Source organism: Canis lupus, chromosome 27 (genome assembly GCF_011100685.1).
Source record: "Canis lupus familiaris isolate Mischka breed German Shepherd chromosome 27, alternate assembly UU_Cfam_GSD_1.0, whole genome shotgun sequence".
Taxonomy (NCBI): domain Eukaryota; kingdom Metazoa; phylum Chordata; class Mammalia; order Carnivora; family Canidae; genus Canis; species Canis lupus.
In genome coordinates, this window is record NC_049248.1 from 42014530 (window position 1) to 42038615 (window position 24086).

The window sequence follows — 24086 nt, forward strand, 5'->3', positions numbered from 1 at the left end:
TAGGAAATGGTTTCCACTACTGGGCAGGGAAAGGGGGAGAGAGGTCAAAGGCAAGAGAAGTCCTAAAGAGAAGTCCTGGCACAAAGGATTCTTCGGGGGAGGGGGCAGGGTTAAAATCCAAACTAAAATCCGGAAGCAGGTTGGGTTTTTTAAGGTCAGGGAGAGAGTTGGGTTCAAATTCTGGTGTGAGGTAGCTACGGAGGCATTGTGTCTGCAGAATGAGCCCTGGGCCGTGAGCCAGAAGACCTGGGCTCTGAGCTCTGGCGTTCCTGCTAACTTGCTGGTTGGTCTTTGCCAACTCACTCACTAAGGTCGGCTTTCCGGTTTGTAAAATGGAATAAGCGGTGCATTCTCCTCTTCGGCTCCCCAGGCTTACGGCAGTAGGAAGGAAACGAAAAGACAAAGCGCTTTGGAAAGTTAGACCTCCTGAGCCTGCACGCGCAGGTTCCCCATCCCGACGCGGTCCTCAGAGCCCGGGGCCTCGGCGTCCTCCCGTCGGCCTGGGGGCGCCCGCTCACGCGGCCTCTCTATCCCGCAGTTCTTCTCGATGGCCTCCGCTCCCGGACCGCGAAGACGGGAGGGAGTGGTCAGCACGCCTTTTCTGCTGGCCACCCCCCCTCTAGCCCGCAGTCTCGCTGCCCCGAGCCTCCCGCGCCGGCCGGCCGGCCGGGCGGACAGGCGGGCGCGCGGGGGGCGCGCGGGGGGCGGGGGGAGTTCCGGTTCCGGTTCTTTGTGCAGCTGCAGCAGCGGCTCCGGGGAAGATGGCGGCCCGGGCGGGCTTCCAGTCTGTGGCTCCGAGCGGCGGCGCCGGAGCCTCCGGAGGGGCGGGCGCGGCCGCTGCCCTGGGTCCGGGCGGGACTCCGGGGCCTCCCGTGCGGATGGGCCCGGCGCCGGGTCAAGGGCTGTACCGCTCCCCGATGCCCGGAGCGGCCTATCCGGTGAGCGGGGCAGGAGGAGGGGCGCGCGGGCCGGGGGCGGGGCCGAGCGGGGGCCTGGGAGTGACAGGGGTGGCGGAGAAGTGGGAGGGCCTCCGGCGGGAGGGCTTCGGGCCCGGAGTCGGGGTGAGGGGAGGCGGTTAGCATCCCCACCTGCCCCCGGGAGCATTGTTCCCGCTGGGGAGTCGGGGTGCGGACACCGCGCGGATGAAGCGGGGCGAGCGGGGGCACGTGAGAACTGGAGGGGGCAGAGCGCCGGGCAGCTCCGGTGCCCGGGGGAGCGCGGGTGTAGCTAGCAAACGGAGGCCGGCTTCCGCGGGGAGGAGAGCTGGCGGTACCAGCCGAGCAGAAGTGGGACTCGGGGAGGACCCCGAGTGTCGGATACCAGAGAGGCTGGGGAGCGTTTGGGTGTCGTCGGGCTCTCGCTTAGCCTTGGGGCTGTAGCCCCTGGAGGACAGGAAGCTCCAGTTGTTCGGGTTTCAGAGACAGAGGGGCGCCCCCCCCCCACTGCGCCCCCCCCCCCCGCCGCCCCCAGCCTCGTTCATTCAGCGGACTCCGGCACCTCCCACTTGTCGGTGGGGTTAGTGGGGAAGCCATGACATCTCTGGGTCCTCTCCTCTCCGTAGAGACCAGGCATGCTGCCAGGCAGCCGAATGACACCTCAGGGACCTTCCATGGGACCCCCTGGCTATGGGGGGAACCCTTCAGTCCGACCTGGCCTGGCCCAGTCAGGGATGGACCAGTCCCGCAAGAGACCTGCACCTCAGCAGATACAGCAGGTCCAGCAGCAGGCGGTCCAAAATCGAAACCACAAGTAAGCTGACCCTGGGGCGAGGGAGTGAGGGAGGGAGGGAAGGAAGGAGGGGGGAAGCCAGCCCTTGAGGACACAGGTGATGGGAGAGCCTGAACCCAGAGGTGGTGATGCTGCGTCAGCAGATGGGTGCTCATTCTTCAGAATGCTTCAGCATGCATGGGTAGGGGGTGGGGGTGGGCGTGGGCAGAGTGCCTTGGATTTGAGAGGCGCTTTGCAGTCCCTTCATTTTCCTATAAATGGAGGTGCTGACCAGTCTGTCTTCATGTTCTGGCTAGTTCCATCCCAACCTGATAACAGTATTTATTCCAAACAGTGCAAAGAAAAAGAAGATGGCTGACAAAATTCTACCTCAAAGGGTGAGTCCAGGGTCTTCCTGAGGAGGTGCTGCGTTTGAAAATAGGAGCGGTCAGCTCTAGACCCCAGTGATACCTTTTTTTGTTCCTAAGATTCGTGAACTGGTACCAGAATCCCAGGCCTATATGGATCTCTTGGCTTTTGAAAGGAAGCTGGACCAGACTATCATGAGGAAACGGCTAGATATCCAGGAGGCCTTGAAACGTCCCATTAAGGTAATGCAGGAGAGTGCTAGGCAGAGAGCCAAAGGAGAGGACTCGGGAACCTTCAGTAGGCTTAGGATGAGAAATCAAAGGCACAGCACAGCTCTCCTTGGCATTTAAATTACGTCTCCCTTCCGCCTACGAACCTAGGAACTGAGAATTACATTAGAATCCAACAGCCAGGGGGGAGGGGCCCTTGCTGTCTCTTGCACCAGAAATCTGCCCTGTCCCTGTTGTGGCCATAACTGTTCTGGCACCTTGGGAACCCGGCATCTTGCATGACTCTTGTCAGTTTGGCATCCTAGTGTATGTACTTGCACTCGGGCCAGTATTCTTCTAGATGGAATCTCTGTCCACCCACCCCAGGGACTGGATAGATAGTAAGCCAGTCTGTTAGGAGTAATTTGCGGGTTTGGGGGAGATTCTTGTCTTCAGTATCAAACCACTGAAGCCCCATCATCAATCCTGTTTCTGCCTTCCTCAGCAAAAACGGAAGCTGCGAATTTTCATTTCTAACACTTTCAACCCGGCTAAGTCAGATGCCGAGGATGGGGAAGGGACGGTGGCTTCCTGGGAGCTTCGGGTAGAAGGACGGCTCCTGGAGGATGTGAGTTCAAAGCCCACTGTGGTTGCCGTCTAGGGCGGGAGCTGCTGGGAGCAAGCGGTGTTGTCTTGTTGGCAGGAATCCTGACTGGTGCTCACAGCTCCTGTTGAGAACAGCAGGGAGAGGATCACTGTGTTCCCTGCACTAAAAGACAATGGTTCTTTGTGTCTCGCTCCCACAGCCTGGCCCTCGCTGTGGTATCATATCGAGAACCTTATTGTTCCAGGACTTGATTTGTTGTTTACCTTCCTCCTGATGGTGCTGGCCATTGGACTTAGCATCTGCAGGTTATTCAGCTTTTGGGTTTTGTTTCTTTAAAATCAAGTGAGTTTGCACTTAGCACTGGAAGACCTACTTTTCTCTCTGAGTCCTGGAGGTCCTCGATTCCCACTGTAGTATCTCCACCTTCGCAACTTTCGTTGGAGACTTCTCACAGTGGCAGTGGGATAGTTTTCTGTGCTTCATGGGGAACATCAGCTGACAGGTGGCAGCCCCCAAAACTTCCTACCCCAGAAGTTCACCTTTCATTCCCTTACATTCTCTATTTTTAGCTTTTCATAAGCAAGCTAATTTGGATGCATTTTTGCAGGAGAACTGGGGCTCTGTGTCAGAGCTTCCTTCTCTATATAGGTCCAGTCCATCTGCTGGTGGTGTCATTCCATCCAAATAAAGCTGTTTTTGTTCTGGCTGCTTATTGCCTGTGATTCATTTCCCCTCTAGAGTCAGATTTTTCTCTGTTCAGACTCGCTTTGTTACAGGCAGCAGTTTGGCTTAACTTGCCTCATTTCCCTAAGGGAAATGAGGTGGGTAAGTCAGTGACCCTGTACGTGTTATTGGCTGCTTCTTCAGGGTTCTCTGGCTACCTTGATTGGTTTAATACCCACAGGCACCTATCTTACCATCTCCTGAGAGAGATTCTGCAGACATTTTTGAGGGTTTTTTTTTTTCCCCCATTGCTATTGTGGGTTCCTTTTTAATGAGACTTTATCTTTAGAAATTCTTTCTGGTCTTTTCTAATGTGACCTTTCCTCTCTCTCCTCTAGTCAGCCTTGTCCAAATATGATGCCACCAAACAAAAGAGGAAATTCTCTTCCTTTTTTAAGTCCTTGGTGATCGAACTGGACAAAGACCTGTATGGGCCAGACAACCATCTGGTAGAAGTGAGTAGTTCCATCCTGTAGGCTTTGACTCCATGACTGGAGGATGGTGGACTTGGGAGCCAAACTTTAATGCTTAGGGAGAGGGGGAGGTATAAAGGGTTTCCCCTGGATACAGTACTATTGTCGCAGTTTGCACGTTGACCTCCAGGTGGCACTAGGTGTTTAGTTCTGCTACTGTTTGAACCCAAGAGCTCTTGCAGTCTGACTTGCCCCACCTTTTTAATGTTATTTTCCTGGTTGCTGCCCTAAGGGAAATTCTGATGGAGGCCTCTTATACATTCCAGGTCATCTCTGCATCTTACTTATTAATAATGGTGAGATGTAGTTACCCACACCCTCCTCATACTTCTTCCTGATAGCAGGTGCTGTAATGGGGGTGGGGGCGTTAACTAATAGGTTTCTTTCTGGTCCTTACGAAGTTACCTCTATAGATAGATCTGGGACTTCCTTTTGGTTCCTGTTCTGTGTAGATTCACATCCCACATCATCAGAAATCCTTTGTTGTAAAGCCTGGTTACACAGTGTTCTTTGGGGTACAGTCAAAACAGAATGAGACAGTCCAGCTCTCTGAGTGAACTTAACCTGCTCCTTTCTTTGCCAGTGTAGCCGCAATCCCTTAACCTCAACTACTAAGAGACATGGGAAGGTCTTTACCACCTAATAAGGGAAGTAAGTCATAGAATCGATAGAAATTTATAAATATATTTAATTTGATTTTATAGCAGTAGAGTATAGTGGCTAAGAACTTGGGCTTAGAATCAGACACGCCAGAGCTCACAAGTCACAGCGCCACCACTTAGTGCCACCACTTAGTAGTTGTTTGACCTTTGGCAAGTTACTCCACTCTTCTAAGCATTAGCTTGCTCACCTATAAAATAGGTTTAATTGTGTCTTAATGTGGATGTTGTGGGAATTAGATAAGATGATCCCAGCAAAATGTCTTAGAATACTCTTGAACATAGTAAGTATTCAAGAAACTATAGCCACATTATTTTACTGTGCACATATGTGTTATCCATTTAGGCTAATTTAAATGTGATTCAAAACAGAATCAAAGGTTAAATCTGTTTATGTACAGACAGTATTCCCAGAGCTTTATGTGATGTTTAGAAATGTCTCATGCTATTGCTCTTTTCCAATAGCCTCAGTAATCAAAGTTGAATATTCAGTCATTACAGACGCTCTTCCCTCCCACCCCAGCTCTTCCTCTGGGAGAGCACCCCCTGACATCTTCCTCTCTGTAGTGGCACAGGACCGCCACTACCCAGGAGACGGATGGCTTCCAGGTGAAACGGCCAGGAGATGTGAATGTACGGTGTACTGTCCTCCTGATGCTAGACTACCAGGTATTCTGTGGTGATGTCTGGGGACCCTGCTGCTTTCACAGCCATCTCCCATCAGCAGCCTGCCTGATAATTTAAAGGTTTATGTCTAGTTGTGGGTAGTTTGTCACCATATGATAAACTCCCCAAAAAGAAGGAAAGGGTCTTAATCATCTCTTGAGTTTTTTCTAGTGTTTTTTGGCCCTAGAGAAAACACTACGTTAATGCTTGTTGAATGGCTTGAATGCATGGCCACGCTAAAGCACCCCAAAATACATATAGACCTAGCTCCCTAGCTTCATCCCTCTACTCTTTGGTTCTCTGCAGCCTCCCCAGTTTAAATTAGACCCTCGTCTGGCTCGGCTCCTGGGCATCCACACCCAGACCCGTCCAGTGATCATCCAAGCACTGTGGCAATATATTAAGACACATAAGCTCCAGGACCCTCATGAGCGGGAGTTTGTCATCTGTGACAAGTACCTCCAGCAGGTAAGAAAAGGGCCCATTCTTTTGCCAGAGTCCAGTGGAGCTCTAGTTGTGCTCAAAATGCCAACTTCTTAGCTACCTTTCCTCTTTCACACAGATCTTTGAGTCTCAACGTATGAAGTTTTCAGAGATCCCTCAGCGGCTCCATGCCTTGCTTATGCCACCAGAGCCCATCATCATTAATCATGTCATCAGGTGAGCATGTATAGGAGAGGCAGCAGTGTGATGGAGTGGGCTGGTACCAACTTTGACAATCCAGTTGTCAAATTTCCAGGAAGCAGGTTGTCAAATAGCAATTATTTAAATTATTCAAATCTATAGTTTAGTTAAAAAGAGGATAACCTATACCCAAAAAACTCATTACTTCTTGATTATTTTATTGGATCTTACTGGTATTTATATTTTTGAGGTTTCTGTTTTTCTTTTTCTTTTTTTTTTTTTTAAGATTTTATTTATTTATTCATGAGAGACACACAGAGAGAGGCAGAGACACAGGCAGAGAGAGAAGCAGGCTCCATGCAGGGAGCCTGATGTGGAACTCAATCCCGGGACTCCGGGATCATGCCCTGAGCCAAAGACAGACGCTCAACCACTGAACCACCCAGACGTCCCAGGTTTTGAGGTTTCTTATGTCTGTTGTGTTTGTATAGTGGAAATATTAGCCCATTTCCCCTGCTATCCAAAAGTAGAGCGTTCCTATGAAAGCTTTCCTTATTTTTTTTTTATTTTTATTTTTTTTGTGAAAGCTTTTCTAAGCTGAAATGGCATAAAGCAAGAAAACAGGAATGCCTGAGTTTCTCAGTTAAGTGTCTGCCTTCGGCTTAGGTCATGATCTCAGGGTCCTGGGATCAAGCCCCACATCACTCTCTGCTCAGCGAGGAGTCAGTTTCTCCCTCTCCCTCTGTGCTCTCTCGCGCACACTCTCTCAAATAAATAAATAAAAACTTAAAAAAAAAAAAGGCAAAGTGATTACCATTAATTTAAATGGAAAATTTTTTTAATGTCTCAGACGCCCAAAATGACCTCTTTTGCACAAGATAAACAGAAATAAAGTCCACATGCTCACAGACACAAATCAAAGCTGTGGTGGCTTGCTGCTGAGATGCTGACTCTAGATCTCCCAGAGAGGGAGCTTGGGGGCACCACTTGCTGTTTGGGGTGCGCACTGCCTCTGTGATACTGCTGCAGCACAAATCCTGAATGCTAGTGTTGCTTCTTGCGGGTTCTCATAAACCTGAAAATCCTTGGAAAAACTAATGTAAGTCTTTCGGAAAAGCAAAGCAGCATAATGTGAACTTTAAAGAAGCAGGGGGGAAAAATAAATAAATAAAGAAGCAGGGGATACTTGTGTTAGGATGTGTTACTGCACATTTCATCCCAGCTCCTTGATCAGTAAAACAACTTTGGCAGCTTGTAATCAACCAGGTTGGGAATATCTAAACCACAGAAATCCACAAATGCTGCAAATTGGCTTTTTTTCCCTCCCCTTTTGGAGAATCGGTTGCTAGACATTTACCAACTCATTGTGGATGGGCTACCATCTCCTCTGTGGTTGGTAAAACATTCTAACCTGAGGCTCAACAATTCCATTATCCTTTCCCACTTTTTTGTTCAGAAGATGTCCTTCAAGATTTAGTTGGGACACTCCATCCCACTAGATATGGGGTGAGGGAATGCCTTTCCTCCTCCTCAGAGCAGCAGGTGGTTTGGCTGTAGTCTCTTTGCAGCCTTTCCCTTACTCCATGTTAATTCTGATAAAGGCTTTCCTTTCTTTATATCCTGAACTGTCACTCAGCCAATAGTAACTCCTACAATTTATATGTTGGATCATTAGAAGCTGATCTCTCTTGTATTCTTGTGCTAAAGTTAAGCCTTTTGTGTAGTGTGTGTTTTATTTGAATTTATTTTCAGGGTCAATTTTGTTTAATAGGGAGAAAGATATATAAGATACTACAGTAGTAGTTTCTTTTGGGGTGGGAGAAACTTCCTTTTCACTGAATATCTTTTGTACCATTTGAATTTTTACCATTGATTTTTTTTTTTAAAAAAACAACAGCTTTATTGGGGTTTATATACAATAGGTCATACACTCTTGAAGTATAGTTTGAGACTGTCAAACATGACACCATGTAGCTACCATCACAAGGAAGGTATGGGAAATTTCAGTTATGTGCAAAAGTTCTCTTATGTGTTTTTGCTCTCAACCTCTTACCCTCATTCTCAGGCCTTCTTCTGGATCTTGTGTAAATTGGTCTTAAGGGACAAGCCCTTTACTAGTCCCCTTTGGTTTCCTCCCCAGTGTTGACCCAAATGATCAGAAAAAGACTGCTTGTTATGACATCGATGTGGAAGTGGATGATACTTTGAAGACTCAGATGAATTCTTTCCTGCTATCTACCGCCAGCCAGCAGGAGATTGCTACTCTAGACAACAAGGTAGGGGGCCCCAGTCCTGGGTACCTTGGGTGCCACCAGCCCTCTGCCACAGCTTCTAGGCTATCTTTTGATTCTTAGCACTCATTCAGAATGTATTAACACCTAATCTATGCCAGGCACTGTGCTTGGTGCCAGTTGGAGCTGGCTGTTATGATTCTGCTATAGCTTTTAATAGCTTTGAGCCTGTTTCTGAACTATGAAATAGACACTATCATTTTTTTTTTAAAGATTTTATTTATTCATGAGAGACACAGAAAAGGAGAGAGAGAGGCACAGGCAGAGGGAGAAGCAGGCTCCATGCAGGGAGCCTGACGTGGGACTTGATCCCGGGTCTCTAGGATCAGGCCCTGGGCTGAAGGCGGCGCTAAACCGCTGAGCCACCCAGGCTGCCCGACAGTATCATTTTTTTAATAAGATTGTCATGAGGATTAAATGAGACAATGTACATAAAGACGACACAGTGTTTGGCAAGTGAAAACAAATGGTAACTGCTGCTGCTACTGTTATTTTCCTCGATAGACATTGTCCATGAAGGTAAAGCTAGAAACCATTCTGAGGAACACAAAGGAGCACAGGGACGCTTTCCTGGATCAGTTGATACCCCAACTAAATCTTGAAGGACAAAGTGAGAGTTAATGAAAGGGGAGAAAGGATAGTGCCTAGGGGTGTGGGAGGCAGAGGACATTCAGAAAGAGGGAACAGGGTAGGTAAAGGTCCCAAAATGAGAGTGAGCCTGGCATGTTCAAGAAATACAAGCTGTCTAGTGTGCTAGATATATCTTAGGGTGCTAGGAATGGGAAGTTTGGGGGAAGGAAATTGGATAGGGAAGCAGGAGTCTAATTCTAAAGAAGCTTTAGAAGGGAAACTGGTTTATTTATACTTTGTCCCAAAGACTGGAGGTAGCGATGCTCTTTGCATTTAGAATGACCACTGGCAGGAAGGCAGAGAGCAAGTTGTAAGAGAGGCAGATCTGGAGACAGGAAGGCCACTGAGGAGTCAGTGCAGTAACGCCTGTGACATGGTTTGGAGGGCCTGAACTTGGGGTACTGACAATAAGGATGAAAAGAAGTGGACAGATCTCAGAGGTGTCAAGATTTGGACCTGCAGAGATTTGGATACTCTTCATATGGGGTCAGTGGAGTGTGGCTTGAGGGAGGAGAAGGCATTATGACTCCCACGGTTTTCGCTTGGATGCATAGTAGTGTTCATTCAGATTGGCAACCGGAGAACAGAAGTGAATATTGGGGGAAAGGTAGTGAATTTTGTTTCAGAGTTTCATGTGTCTTGAATTATCAAGCAGCTAGAGTGGTTGGAGTTTAGAAAGTGGACTCTGATCTGCAGACTGAGGACTCGTGAACCCATCAGTGGTAATGGAAGATGTGCCAGTGAAGGAAGTTGCCAGGAAGAGTATGGATGATGAGAGAAGGGCAGGGACAAACCCCCCTGGGCCATGGCTTTTGAGACAGCTGCCTGTACCACCGCTCCTACCTCAGAATGTTTTTGCGCTTATTTGTGCTGTGGATTAAGTATTCACCATGTGGCTTCACCTGTAGTGGACATTGTAGGGATCAGAAGGAAAACTTCCCTCCCATGGGGCGTGTGACACAGTGCACACAGCTGCTGAAAGAATGCCGTGTGCTGGAGCAGTTGAGGCTCTGGGCAGCACTCTGGGCCTAGGTTGGGAGTGGCTGGCACATGGAAATGCAGACACCATCTGCCATTTATTTTATTTTTATTTTATTTTTATTTTTAAAGATTTAATTTATTCATGAGAGACACAGAGAGAGAGAGGCAGAGACATAGGCAGAGGGAGAAGCAGGCTCTGTGCAGGGAGCCCGATGTGGGACTCCATCCCGGGACTCCAGGATCACGCCCTGAGCTGAAGGTGGCGCTAAACCGCTGAGCCACTCGGGCTGCCCCCCGTCTGCCATTTAAGGTCGCATTTCCCAGTTTGAAATGTTATTAAGCTTCCTTCTTTTCCTTTCAGATCCATGAGACAATAGAAACTATCAATCAGCTGAAGACCCAGCGGGAGTTCATGCTGAGCTTTGCCCGAGACCCTCAGGGTTTCATCAATGATTGGCTTCAGTCCCAGTGCCGGGACCTCAAGGTAAAGAACCCGGGAAAGGTGCGAAGGGACTTAGATCAGTGAGGCACACATCTGCTTTATTTTTGTAGCATCTGGTAGAAGAGCCAGAGGGGAGGTGAAGGACCAGATTTTCTTTAGCATGTTCTCGGGTCCGTTTTACAACCAAGTAGGGAAATGGAGGTGGAACCATCGAGTGTTCATCTAGTACGTACTATGAGGTGTCACTGGTGTACCGTATCGGAGGGGATGCAGAGTGGAAAACTGGATCTCTGCTTTCAAAGCAGCTTGCGTTCTGTTTGGAGAAACTAGGCTCATAGGATTAATGCATTTATTTATTTATTTAAAATGTGAAGATCTAATTGGTTTTATTCAATGATTCATGAACTGGGCAGCATCCCTTCTAGTAAATAGGCATTCTGAGGACTTGCACAGAATGGAAAGTTTTGATAGCAAGGAGGTTACTAGCAAAAAATAAAGGATTGTTTCAGACCAGGTTATTTTCTTTTAGAGGGAAGGGAACCGACTGATACAATTTAAAAAGTTGTAAAGCAAAAAAAAAAAAAAAAAAAAAAAGTTGTAAAGTATGTAAGACATTATCGGAACTCACCACTACCAAAGACATAATTCAAAGACGGAGATGGGTGAGGCTGGAATAGCCGGGGAACGCTCCATGGCAAATTTCGGATTTGCGGTAATCCTCAGAGAGGAGAGCACCATAAGCTCAGGCAAGGAGGTGGGAGTGAGTACCGAAAGAGTGAAACGTGCCCTCAGTTTTCTCCTGTCCTGTGGTGACTGTAATTACGGAGGCTGAGCAGAGGAACACAGGACAAGGGGTGCCAGAAAGGATCCCAGAAGAGAGCAATGACTCATTAATAGCAGGGGGTGACTTTGGTCGTTGTGTTAGTAGTTTGCGAGGGCTGCCGTAGTAAAGTACCACGAACTGAGTGCCTTAACAAGAGAAATTTATTTTTATCTGGAGGCTGGAAGTCTGAAGTCAGGGTGTTGGGAGGGAGAATGTGTTTCCAGGCCCCTCTCCCAGCTTGCGATAGCCTCAGGCATTCCTTGGTTTGCAGATGGTGTTCTCCAGGTGTCTTCACATCATCTTCCCTCTGTGCATGTCTGTCTCTGTGTCCAAGTTCCCCCTTTTTATAAGGACACCAGTCCTGTTGGATTAGGCCCACCCTAATGACCTCATCTTAACTTGATCATCTGCAGAGACCCTATTTCCAAATAAGGTCACATTCACAGGTACTGGGGGGTTAGGATTTTGTCGTCTTTTGGGGGGATACAATTCATCCATAACAGGTATGAAGGAGGGAAACAAGTCCTTCTCCTCTTTCTCCCCCCTTCCCTGTCCCCCAGACCATGACCGATGTGGTGGGTAACCCAGAGGAAGAACGCCGAGCTGAGTTTTACTTCCAGCCTTGGGCTCAGGAGGCCGTGTGCCGATACTTCTACTCCAAGGTAGGTGCCTGGGTGTGGGAAATAGACAAAAAGGCAGGGATCTGAACCCCTGATGGATGTCAGTAGTATGAGGTGCCAGCTTCTGGCTTGTCTCATCTTCTGCTCCCTCCACTGTTTTCTCTCTAGGTGCAGCAGAGACGACAAGAATTAGAGCAAGCCCTGGGAATCCGAAATACATAGGGCCTCTCCCACAGTGCTGAGCTGGCTCCATCGATTCTTATTTGGGCCCTGTGCTACCTGCCTCATAGCACCTGCCTTGGCCTTGCTTGGGGCCTCCCAGGGGATGCTGTTGGTTCAAGGACAACATCAGAAAGAAGAGGGTCTCACATTTCTGTCTCATAAGACACCTGTCACCCTCTTCTCCCACCCCATCCCTTCCTGTCCCCCAGCTTCCCTTTGCCCCACAAAGTTCCCATGTGCCTCTACCCTCCCCTGGTCTACATAGGACCTCTAGGTAGCGTTAGAGAGAGAACCTGTAGTGGTAACCAGTGCATTGAATGGATTGGGCCTAAGGCCAGGTGGTCTTCAAGGGGACCAGCTACACTGATCCTGCCCTTCAGAGACCCAGGAGTTGGGAGCTTTAGTCCCTTCTCTGAGACTCAGGCCTGGGGGCACTCTATAAGCTAGTTGATCTTGGCTCTCTGGATAACAGAATCCAATTTCCTTCCTTCCCTCCACAGGTTTGGAGCACACTCTCCCTTTACTTCTTGCCCTCTAGCACTAAAGGAACCCCGGTTCTTGGGCCCCACTGAGCCCCAGGTCAGTCCGCAGCCCTCTGGATTGGCCTGCTGTCTCAGTGCTTCTCTTACTCCCTCGTAGGGGGTCCACATCAGTATTGGAGTTTGTTCTTTAACTGTTGCTCCTTCCCAGCACACTCCCTGTAGCTGCTCTTTTTAGGCTCCCCTGCTATCTATCTGTCCTAACGCAGGGCATTTGGGTGGGGGAATCTTGCCTTTCCCTGTCAGAGCCCCAGGGATCTAACCTGGGGTATTGTCATTGCCAGCAGAGGCTATTCCTTCCTGCTGTTGCTTGGAGGTGTGACTCATTTATTCACTCCACCCTGCCCCCCCACCCCCACCCCTTCGTGGAGAAACAGGCCTGAAATCAAACGGGTAAAAGCCCTGGGCCATCCCTGTCTTCCTGTCCCTTGTCTGCCCAGTTGACACCCACTGGTGACTTCTAGGGCACTGAGGAGTGAAAGCGCCTAGGGCTGGCGAATAGCTCTGAGTTGGGTTTGTGACTCTTCCCTCTCCCTGCCTCACAGGATTGTGACTCCCCAGCCCCTGCCCTCAAAGCTTCAGACCCCTCAGGTAGCAGCAGGACCTTGTGATCTTGGCCCCTTGGAACTGAGATGGTTTTGCATCTTTCCAGGAGAGCCTCAGATTCTTCTTCCAGGTTGTATCACCCCAAGTTAGCATACCCCAGGCTCGCAGACTCAACATAGCAGGGTGGGAGACAGCTGGGCACAGAGGGGGACTCCGTTCAGCCTGGGCTCTAAACCCACAGAACTGACAAAGCCCCTGCTTCCCCACCCCCTCCTCAGGCTCCTGCGAGCACATCCTCCAGCCCCATAACCCTGCCTGTTCCACACCGGGGACAGAATTTTCTCTCCATCTTCCCCTTCTGACCATTGTCCCATCCCTCCCTTAAGAGGTTCTCCCCACAGACACTGGACAACCTCTGTCCTTGGGGCTGGAACCAGGAGAAGGAAGTTCAGCACTCCTACATAGTGTCCCTGTTGAAGATAACTTTTTATTAACGGAATTATTATGTTTTTTTCATGGACCAAAATTTTTTTTGTACTGTCCCCTTATCGATGTCACCCAGTTTTAATAAAAGAATCTTCTGAAGGATGGGTCCCCCTACCTACTGAGGGAGAGCTTTTCCCCGAGCTCTTTCTCCAATACCATTAGCCACACTCATGGTGTTTGTTCATTTTATTTAACAAATATTGACTGAGCACCTGCTGTGTGCCAGCTGCGGTACTAGGCACTAGGGATACGGTGGAAAACGAGGTTTCTGCGCTGTGGACCTCAGGTTCTCCAGAGCTTGCTCTGTCAGCCCGCTGGCTGAGCAGGCTGGTCTGAGCAGGCTGGGTACTGGTTGGGATCATTGGGCTTCCTCCGTGGATCTGAGAGTCCCGCCCCGGGCTCTAGGTAGGGAGGTACTACCAAGGCCGTGCCACTGCCATCTTATCTTCTCCCCGTGGTGTGCGCAGGCGCCGTAGGCTTGCTGATCCTGAGCCACCTTGGGGGCAGGTCCTCTTGGGCCCCTATCCAGCCAGGTCCTAGCTGAGGACCTCTGTGTGCCTCTGCCTGCTGTTCCCTTAAGGCTCCACTCTAGGGCCCTAGTGAGATTTCAGTTCTTCCGAGCAGCATGGGAGGGCTGTGCTGTCCAAGTACAGCCTGGGGCCCCTCGGCAGGGCTGGGAAGACTGCTCAGGATTGAGCTCCCCTTAGCACAAGCGGGACATTCTGCAGTCGCCATCATAATATGCTTGCCTCTCGCCTGGTGGCTCCTACTTGCCTCCTTGGCACCACTATCTAGCTTAGTTCTACCCAAGAAGTGGGTTTAGAATGTAGGATGAGTGCGGCCACATTCCCAAATTGTGAAAAAAATTATCCTTTGTCTTCGTGAATGGGAACGCCCAAGTACTGCCTGCACGCGGTCAGACCCGCCAAGGTTGCAGCTTGTTCCCAATTTGGAACTTGGGGGTTTATCTGACTTAGGATGGGAAAACAAGAACGTGTGGGGTGATAACTTGGAGTGGAAAAAATTGATGTCAAGGACATTGAAATGGCATCTGTTTTCACCCAGGCTAATTACATGTGTAATGAATGGCTGATGAACCATTATTAATTTCAAGCAAATAATCTACAGTTCGCTCTTGGGAAAAGAGCTCTAGTGGTAGAGATAACTTCCTGTGACGAGCCCATTCTGAATCTGCACACTCTATTCCTATATAAATGCACAAATTCTTTGTCTCCATACTACTGACAATGATTTTGAGGGCCAAACGGGAGATGGGAGAATTTAGGCAAACACAAGGGGGTTATTTTATGCATAAACCTCCATTCTCTGGGGTTCCCACCACGTGCACCAGGGACAGAAGCATTCTTTCTCTTCCATCACCCATAATCAGTGTTCCCAGCTGGCACTTGGCACTGGTGCCTTTTGTCTCCGTGCCAGTGCGATGATGAGCGATCTGTGGGAGGCCGGCTTTGTAGCAGGTGCGGTTTCACTCCTCAGGGAAACCATCAGCTACCATCTTCACGTATGTTCCCGTGTGGGAACTCCTTGGCCCTGAGAGGGGATACGATGTGCTCCTCCGGGCCAGTCCCTGGAACTTAGAAAAACCTCTTCTCCACAGTCCTGCCCTCAGACCCACTTAGCCTCGCTCAGCGGTTGCACACAGACTCCCCCCTGGCCTAGTGCTCGTGGCTGTCGCCTGCAGGCAGTGGCCCTGAGGGCTGGAAACACCCACTCAGCAGTCTGCCAAGCCAGGAGGTCAGCACGTGAGCAGACAGTGGTGTCTGCCCTCTAGGCCAAGGTGCACAGACAGCTGCAGCCTTAGGGGCATTTGCCCCACTCCAGATCAGCCTAGAAACCAGAGCTGCTGCTCTTCTTTGTCAAACAGATGGCTGTGGGTGATATGGAGTCCGGGGCTGCTCGATGTGTTCTTTCCAATCTCTGTGTCCCAAATCACACCCCTCACTTACTCTCAGTTACAGGATCTGAGACCACAAAGCTCAGCAGAAGTTACAGCTGCCCCAGGTCCTGCCTCCCTTTCCCTTTCGGGCTTGCAAACCAGCCACCACCCTGAGGAAGCCCCTAGTGTGGTAGCTGGGAAACCCGAGAAAGGATCGAGGGAAGCTCAAAGCCCCTCAAGGACAGGGAATCCTTTAGTCACTGTCTTTCCTCTCCTGTCCTTTTCTTCCTTAAGCCCAGAGTCTGCAAGAGCAATGTAAGCCACTGACATCAGAGCTTTTAATTCTGACCTTTCCCACCTTCTCTTTGTAGAAGACAATCAGGTGAGGATCCTTGGAGGTGAGGAGAGAGGCCCAAGGGTGAGTCCCTGAGATGACCTTGTCTCTCTGGGCTCTTGGAGTCTCTTCTTACTCTTGGGCTAGGATACCCCCAAAGCAGACCCTTACCTCTTATGTGGTCTTTTTTTTTTTTTTTTTTTTTTAAGATTTTATTATTTATTCATGAGAGACGGAGAGAGTGGCAGGCTCCCCACAGGGGCAACCCCAGGACTCTGGGATCACTCCCTGGGCCAAAGGCTGACGCTCCACCACTGAGCCGCCCAGGCGTCCTTCTTATGTGGTCTTATCTTTAAAGGTGAGCACACACCTACCCACCTCACTCACACACAGCCTGGCAGTAGAGCTAGTGTAGGGCCAGTGACATGTAGTCTTTGTCACTGCTAGAGGACAAACCTGCAGAGTAGATTTTGGGGTCCTAGGAGGCTATGTGGGGTGATTCCTACCTTGGAAAAGAAAGCACTCCTGTATCTGCTAATAGGACTGAAAACAATCTATTCTGGTGCTGGGGGACAGCAGGGAATAAGGGGGGGCCAGTCACTTGCTCCTCATCTGAGCTATTTCTTGGCAGATCTCAAAATGAGACCACTACAGGGAGGGAGGGCTAGGGCCAGGGGAAGAAGCTCACTAGCACCATCAGCTGGCAAACCCAAACGGAAGAGGGGCCTGGCCCCTGGCCCATTCCTGTTCCCCACCTGTCTCTACCCTTTTCTCCCCTTTCCCTGGCTTTGCCAGAGTCCCTGTCTCCCAGGGCACCCGCCTCCCCACCCGCCCCTGGAGGGCGGGACTTGGCTGCACCCACGTGCGGCGGAGTTATATGCTCCTAGTCGGCAGAGGAGCTGGGGCGCGGAGCACTGAGCTGAATCAGTTAGAAAAGTGGCACCATGGCTGGCAAGCGAGTCTGCATTATAGGCTCCGGCAACTGGTAAGTGGCTCAGTCAAGGAGTGTGGGGGCAAGGGGAGGTTTCCCTAAGAACACGGGGCTAGGGAGAGAGGCTTGGTGGGTAGGAAACGCCGTCCAGTTTCTGTTCCACCCCTGCTGTCTTCTGTGCTAGGCACAGGGGCAGGGCAGATGGTGCCCAGACCTCTCGCGTCCTTGCCCACCTGGGCAGCTGCACCTGTTTGCCACAGGAACGGAGCCTCTCCAGTGCTCCCTGCCTGAAAAGCTGCTTTGGGTTGGGGGGTGTGGGTGGGCAGATCAGAAGGCTGGGCCCCTTCTCCAGCTGCAAAGTGTAGGGTGGACGGGGCCACACTTTCACGGCGGTGGGGGGTCACAAGGACGATGGCAAGTAAATCTGGTGGGCTGCTGGGCCATCCCTTAATGCCACCCTGTGCCTCCTCCCCACCACCATTCCTCCCTCACGCCCTGACTCTTCCACTTTCTGTCCTCCCCCTCCCACCAGGGGCTCAGCTATTGCCAAGATTGTGGGTGGCAATGCAGCCCAGCTGTCACACTTTGACCCACGGGTGACCATGTGGGTGTTTGAGGAAGATGTCGGGGGGAGAAAGCTGACAGAGATCATCAACACGCAGCACGAGAATGTCAAATACCTGCCAGGGCACAAGCTGCCCCCCAACGTGGTGAGCCCCAAAACCCTGCAAGGAAGGGAGAGGGAAGTGGAGGGTGCTTCCTCCTGAGAGGGGGCTATTTCAGCCGCTACTTGGACTTGGGAAGCATCCTGGGAGGGCAGCTCTAGGCACAGGGCCCCCCTCTGCACACCCCCCAGACTGCTCTCCTGGCACTTTCTGGGACTGAGGAGAACTTGAACTCCCAGCACCCCCATACACTGAGGGGCTCCCAGGCAGAAAAGAGGGGGAGAGGGCAAGGAAGTTAGTTTCCATGGCAACCAAAGGCTGGGGGTCTGGGAAGCACCTGCCTCAGGTTGTAATCCTGTTACTTATTCACTGACTTGGAGGCTACTCCTTGGACTTAAGGTCCCTGGTCAAAACCGTGTGGCTTGCTCCCAGCCTGGAGAGGACGAGCAGGGACGACAGCAGGAAGGGCTCTCCTTCCTAGCCTGGGAGCCCTGCGAAGCTGCTGGTGGTGATGAAATCGTACCTGGCCTCTTCCTCCTGCCAAGCCCAGGCGTCCTGTGGCCTCCCTCGCTGTCCCACAGCCAAGGGCTAGGCGAGCACTGAGAGGAGGCTCCCAGGAGTCCTCAAGAGCCCCGGGCGGCTGGAGCAAGAGGCACGATGGCGACAGGAGGGAATATGGTGTTTCATTCCGAGTCCAGCCCTCCCAGATTCAGTCTCCCAGCTGCCCTTCCTTCTCCCCCACCAGCCTCACTCCTGAGCTCCTAGATCTCCTGCACAGGCTCCCGGGGGCTGGGGGAAGGCTGTGAGGCCCATGAGCACTGGTCACCCCCACAGGTGGCTGTCCCAGACGTGGTCCAGGCTGCCACGGACGCTGACATCCTGATCTTTGTGGTGCCCCATCAGTTCATCGGCAAGATTTGTGGTCAGCTCAAGGGCCACCTGAAGGCAAATGCCATTGGTGTATCTCTTATTAAGGTGCCAGAAATATCTCCATGTGGATGGGGAGGGTGCAGCTAACTGCTGGGGGTGGGGGCAGGGTCGGGGAAGAGAGGAGAACAGAAAACGGCAGAAGCAGGCCAAGGGTCTTTTAGAGAGAGAGGAGGAGTTGCTTGAGGGAGCCTGAGAATAGGTGCTGGGGCCACTGGGGAGGGCGGTGTGTGGGGGAGTAGTTAAGCGATTGGTTTGGAGGCCAACATCTTGAGGAATTTGGGAGGCATACAAGGGATGCCAAGGGGTATGAGAAGTGGGCTAGTTTGAGGAATGTGAAAGGGAAGCCGGTTTGGGGCAGTGGCTGGGATGGAAGTTGGTTTGGGGTACTTGGTACTTGGTGGGGGGTTGTTTAGGGATGTGGAGGGGATACATGGCCTTGGAGAGGTAGATCAATTGAAGGTATATGGAAGGCGAATCTTTTAATGGATTCGTTTTCACTTGCAATCTACCCTCTTCACAGCAAGCTCTGGATGGGTTGGAATGGGGCAGAGCCTCTGGGGAGGGACCCTGATGAATGGTGAATTTGGAAGGGGCAGGACTTCTGGGGGGGAAGCCCTCAGTTGGGCATAGAGGGCATCTGGCCTGAGCTCCATCCTGTGCCCAGGGGATAGACGAGGGCCCTAAGGGGCTGAAGCTCATCTCTGAAGTGATTGGGGAGCACCTTGGCATCCCCATGAGTGTGCTGATGGGGGCGAACATTGCCAACGAGGTGGCTGATGACAAGTTCTGTGAGACAACCATTGGTGAGAGCCCTATCATCACCTACACACGCGGCGCACCTTGTTACACCCCCTCCACTCTCCCCTCTCCCCCAGTTCGCCCTCTTCTCCCCATTAATCAGGCAAAGGAAGGAGACCCAAGCATCAGAGGTGAGGGAGGACTGGGACCACCCCCAAACCAGGGAAAGGGGTACAGGTCCTGCTTAGGGCAGGTGTGGGAAGAGTCAAGAATCTCCTCTTAAAGCCTTGCCCCCTCCCCACTTTAGGCTGCAAGGACCAGACCCAAGGACAACTTCTGAAAATGCTGATGCAGACGCCCAATTTCCGCATCACAGTTGTAAAAGAGGTGGATACGGTGGAGATCTGTGGGGCCTTAAAGGTGAGAGGGGCGCAGAGGCAGCCATGGGGTATGCTCCGGGCTCTCACTCTTGGGCCCCTTCCCCACCAAGTCCCACACACTGGGACGAAGAATTGCCGCAGTAAGGCCAGGGTCATTCCACCCTGCCAGTTACTCTCAGACATTGGGCCTCCTTCTTCCTTTCTTCCTACAGCTCCTTGTGGGACATCCCTATCCCTGCCTCCAGGGGGCGGTCCGGGGGAAGAGATGTCCTGGGGAGGCACCCAGGCTAATGGGAGATAAGACATCCAGGGCAGCCAGGCAGACTGATGGCTAGAACTCTGGATCTTGGATAGAGCCGACAACATCAGGGATATGGAATGGCATAGTCCTGGCTGGGAGGGCCCCGGGGACAGAAGACTGGTTTTCAGGATGGAATATGGGGCAGGGTTGGGGAACCAGGGAGCACAGGCCGGGTGGGGTACAGCAAATGGGAAAATCACTAGGTGGAAATAGCTGGGGAGCTCACCCACTGACTTCACTTACCCAGTGGTGTGTCACGGCTGAAGGAAGGAGCAGGAGGCAGGTGCCGAGGGGCCTGCAGGAGGGGATCCTTCCTCACCCGTGACCTCCACTCTCCAAAGAATATAGTGGCCGTGGGGGCTGGCTTCTGTGACGGCCTGGGCTTTGGCGACAACACCAAGGCAGCAGTGATCCGACTGGGGCTCATGGAGATGATCGCCTTTGCCAAGCTCTTCTGCAGCGGCCCTGTGTCCTGTGACACCTTCCTGGAGAGCTGCGGTGTTGCTGACCTCATCACTACCTGCTACGGAGGGCGGAACCGAAAGGTGGCCGAGGCCTTTGCCCGCACAGGAAAGGTGGGACCCTGGGAGAATGCAGAAGGAGGGCGGGCCCTATGGGTTCAAGGTAGAAGAACGTGGCTCGAGGCATCTCTTGAGCACAAACAGTAAGACTTGTGAGCATTCCCAGCCCTTCCACCCTCCTAAGGCCTCACCCCCATCTGAACCCCAGACTCCACCTCCCACAGACAACCCTCCTCTCGCATTTCCGTCTACCCGTCCTATTTTCTTCACAGTCCATTGAGCAGCTGGAGAAAGAGATGCTGAATGGCCAGAAGCTGCAGGGGCCCCTGACAGCCCGGGAGCTGCACCAAGTCCTCAAGCACAAGGGCATGGTGGACAAGTAGGTGTCCGCCCCAGCCCCGCCGGGGAAGCGCTCGCTGCCTCAGCTTCTCATCCTCCTCGACCTGTGGGGTGGGTGGGGGGGCACACCTCATGTTTACGGAGACTAGAGCTTGGAGAGTCTGGTCTGTCCGCTGTCCCCCAGCTAGTTCATAGCCTTTGAACCACCTCCGGGTCAGTGTTCTTCATACCACATCGCTTGGACCCTTCCACGTAGCCTCACTTTTGGTCCTTTTCCTCCTGTCCTCTGCTTTGGGGACTGGAGCTCTGGGGCAGCTGAAATAAACTCAACTGACTGTCGCACCTCTCTCTCCATCAACCCCATTCTCAGCCGCTATCCGGAGGCCAACCCCCCTGTACCCTGAATCCTGTCCTGGGTGCTGAGGTGTGAGGAGGACAGTCTCTGTGTCAAGGTGCTCCTTTTCAGGGAGCACAAAGCGGGGGGGGGGGGGGGTGGTCAGAGCAGAGCTCTGTTGGTCTGGAAAGAATCCAAGAATAAGAGAGTATGAAACAGGCTCAGAAGATCAGCTCATGGCTGGTCAGGGGAGAGCCTCCAGGTAAAGGAAGCAGGCTGTGCAAGGGGATGGGAGGAAGGAAATGCATTTATTGAGCCCTTTACATTAATACATAATCACTTTATTGCTTTGTTGTATTGGTCCCAATTTACAGTTGATACTGAGGCTTTATTTATTTATTTTTAAAGATTTTATTCATTCACTAATGAGAGACAGAGAGAAAGAGAGAGAGAGAGGCAGAGAGAGAGAGAGAGGCAGAGACACAGGCAGAGGGAGAAGCAGGCTCCATGCAGGGAGCCCGACGTGGGACTCGATCCTGGGACTCCGGGACCACGCCCTGGGCCAAAGGCAGACGCTCAACTGCTGAGCCACCCAGGCACCCCGATACTGAGGCTTTAGAGTGGTTAAGTGACTTGCTCATCTAGAACAAAAAGATCATGCCAGGGAATCATGCAGGCAAGTTTAATAGAACAGGGAGGAGGGCAATTAAAAAACAACCTGACCCTGAACCCAGGACTAGGGAGTTCAGATTCTCAGCAATTAGAAATTCAGAGCCAGCACCTGCCTGGGCTCAAATGTGGGAAAGTAGGGAGTGGAGGGTTAGGAGGTGGCTGGGGAGTGGGTGGGGGTGAGGGTGTCGGGGTATACTAGAAGGCTGAGCTGGGTCTTTCCTTCCCCTTTCTAGGTTTCCTCTGTTCATGGCTGTGTACAAGATATGCTATGAGAGCCAGCCTGTGGGTGAATTCATCCATTGCTTGCAGAATCATCCAGAACATTTGTGAGCAGGCCTGGGGCCCAGGCCAGGCAGCTTCTCTACTCCAGCAAGGCTGGGGGTACCTGGCCCCCAGAATCTCTGGGACCCTAAATGGAACTGCTTCTTCTCATGGAGGACAGGAGGCTGTGGGGTGCAACTACCTACTGGGGGATCCCAAACCATCAAGCAGCCTCTAGCCTCTTGCCACCACATCTCACCAGAAATGGAGTTGCCTTGTCCCTCTCCGGAAGTGGGCTTTTCTCTTTGTCTTCTGGGATGGGTAGTGTCAAGCCCCAGTACCGCGTGCTCTGGGTGTGTGTGCGGCGGGGAGGGTGGAGGTGTCGGGAGGCAAGAGCTACCCACTGCTGCCTCACACAGACCAGGAGTCCCATCCCCAAGCTCAGTTAAATGGCTAAAGAAGTACCTCAGCCACAAGAGGAATGAGGCAAGGGCTGCCAAGGGAGGGGTCTGGGCTTCTGGGCTGCACAGGCCTCAGGGACCCCTCTGCTCTGACCTCTGCCAGGCCCCACACCGCATCAATGGATCTCAGTGTTTGTTAACAAAATACAAAGCTCTCAACCCCCTCCTAGCTTCTCCTAGCAACATCTGTGTCCTCAGAAACCTCTGGTTGTTCCTCCCCCTCCCCGAACCCCCCCCCCACCAGGCTGCCCTGGCACCAGAGTTGCTGCCATGCTGGCATCTCTGGCCCTAGGACTTGTCATTCTCCCCAGGGACTTCCTAGTTCTTGCCAGCTCCTCCCCACCATGCCTGACCTTTCTAGGCCTTCCCTCGCCCTGCTGGCCAGCACCCTCTTTGGAGATCAGGCCCCTAATCTGCTGACAGCTACACCATTTCAGAGCAGGCTCGGATCACTCAGCTCCCTATGACCTCTGTGTGTGTCCTGCCGCTCTTCTCTGAAGCTCTGGTTGGGGGAGGTGTCAGCTGGGTCCCTCCTGCTTCTGTCTGCCCAAGGACATCCTGGGCTTCACCCATTTCCTCCCTGAAGCCCTGTGCCTATTTCTCAGCTGCCCCCAGAGCAGCCAGGGCAGCTAACCAGCACCTGCAGCAGGAGGCCAGGGGGCCAGAGAGTGGCCCAGAGGCTGATGGGGAACTGTGAGCAGGGCAGGGGGAGCAGGTGCATGTTGATGGCCCCTGACATTACAAGGCCAGCTCTTCTTTGTCACTGGAAGGCTTTCTCACGAGATATTGACTACATCAGCACCTCAGGAGCTGGGAGACTCAAGGAGAAAAAAATTAAAGCCCACCCTACCCGCTGTGGTGAGGGAAGAGCAGGAAAGGGGAGAAGGGAATGTGTTCTGAACTGGCCTTGTTCCAGGATGGGTTGGCAGGCAGGGAATGTCACAGGTCAGCAGTCCGGGCCCTAGCTACAAATAGGCCCTGTGGGCCTGCCAGGCTCCAGCCACGTTCAGCAGGGGCTCTCAGCTTCCTATGTGGCAGCACCTGGCACACTGTGGCTCTGGCAGCGTCATGTTAATCCTCGCCTACTCCCTGCCAAGTCCGGGAGGCCCGCTCCTCTCAGCCCAAGACCTGGAGGATTCACTGTTTCACCAGCGAAGGGCAGAGCTGCCTGGACCGGGCTGCAGGAGGGGGGCACAGCCACCCCAGCTTTGGCTGGGCCCAGGCTGGGGCACTGCCTGACTCCAGGGCGGCCCCCCCAGGAGGTCAAGGTCGGGGCAGGGAGGCAGCTCTTCTCAACCTCGGCTGCAGCTGTGACCTTGATAAGATAATCCGACACCTCTGCCTACGTCTGTTCACTCCGCGGTTAACAATCTGAAGCCTTCCATTCAAGTCTACCACCTGTCTGCTCAATAAATCGCGTTTTTCCCAGAGCGGAGTTGGGGCAGTGCCTATGCTGTGGTAAATCACTGCATGTGTTTCCAGGCATGTCACAGGGGGAAAAAACAACAAAACAAAAACCCAAAGAGGAGTTCCCTCCTGGATAATCGCAGCTGCTGCTGGCCGCTGGCAGGGGGGCCCACGCGGTCGCTCTGCCCCAAGGGCTGCCCCCTTCCCGGCGCGTCTTAGGCTTTCGCACGACTCCCGCAAGCGCGGAGGTCGCACCGGGCCACAGCCCTCAGACAGTCGCCCCGCGCCCCCGCCCCCG

The 24086-nt window shown here is 52.2% G+C and overlaps 2 protein-coding genes and 1 long non-coding RNA gene across 10 annotated transcripts; 2 read left to right on the forward strand and 1 right to left on the reverse strand.

Annotated features, from left to right (window-relative positions):
* The first annotated feature begins 746 nt into the window (after positions 1–746).
* SMARCD1 (SWI/SNF related, matrix associated, actin dependent regulator of chromatin, subfamily d, member 1) lies at positions 747–13719 on the forward strand. Of its 7 annotated transcripts, XR_005380137.1 has the most exons (15): positions 747–938; positions 1562–1749; positions 2063–2105; positions 2196–2318; positions 2791–2913; positions 3954–4070; positions 5315–5416; positions 5720–5881; positions 5976–6073; positions 8178–8313; positions 10301–10423; positions 11765–11866; positions 11993–12186; positions 12547–12625; positions 13131–13719. XR_005380137.1 is itself a non-coding variant. In XM_038577621.1 (13 exons), the coding sequence occupies exons 1-13, from the start codon at positions 762–764 to the stop codon at positions 12044–12046; spliced, it is 1548 nt and encodes a 515-aa protein (XP_038433549.1). In that variant the 5' UTR covers positions 747–761; the 3' UTR covers positions 12047–13719. The 7 variants fall into 7 exon arrangements, 4 of the variants coding, with proteins under 4 accessions (XP_038433549.1, XP_038433553.1, XP_038433551.1 ...); XR_005380135.1 differs by having other exon boundaries at positions 11993–12625; XR_005380136.1 differs by having other exon boundaries at positions 12547–13719.
* On the reverse strand, positions 11348–20501 carry LOC119866368. Its single transcript, XR_005380138.1, has 2 exons — positions 20037–20501; positions 11348–11988 (listed from the first exon to the last, which is right to left on the reverse strand). It is a non-coding gene; the product is annotated as an uncharacterized LOC119866368 (long non-coding RNA).
* On the forward strand, positions 16663–23811 carry GPD1 (glycerol-3-phosphate dehydrogenase 1). 2 transcript variants are annotated; one of them, XM_038577629.1, is made up of 9 exons: positions 16663–16833; positions 17312–17489; positions 18279–18419; positions 19039–19177; positions 19420–19532; positions 20135–20368; positions 20587–20693; positions 21024–21105; positions 21893–21940. In XM_038577629.1, exons 1-8 carry the CDS (start codon positions 16793–16795, stop codon positions 21055–21057), a joined length of 987 nt encoding a protein of 328 aa, XP_038433557.1. In that variant the 5' UTR covers positions 16663–16792; the 3' UTR covers positions 21058–21105; positions 21893–21940. The 2 variants fall into 2 exon arrangements, with proteins under 2 accessions (XP_038433557.1, XP_038433556.1); XM_038577628.1 differs by lacking the exon at positions 21024–21105 and having other exon boundaries at positions 16669–16833; positions 21893–23811.
* Positions 23812–24086: the final 275 nt, after the last annotated feature.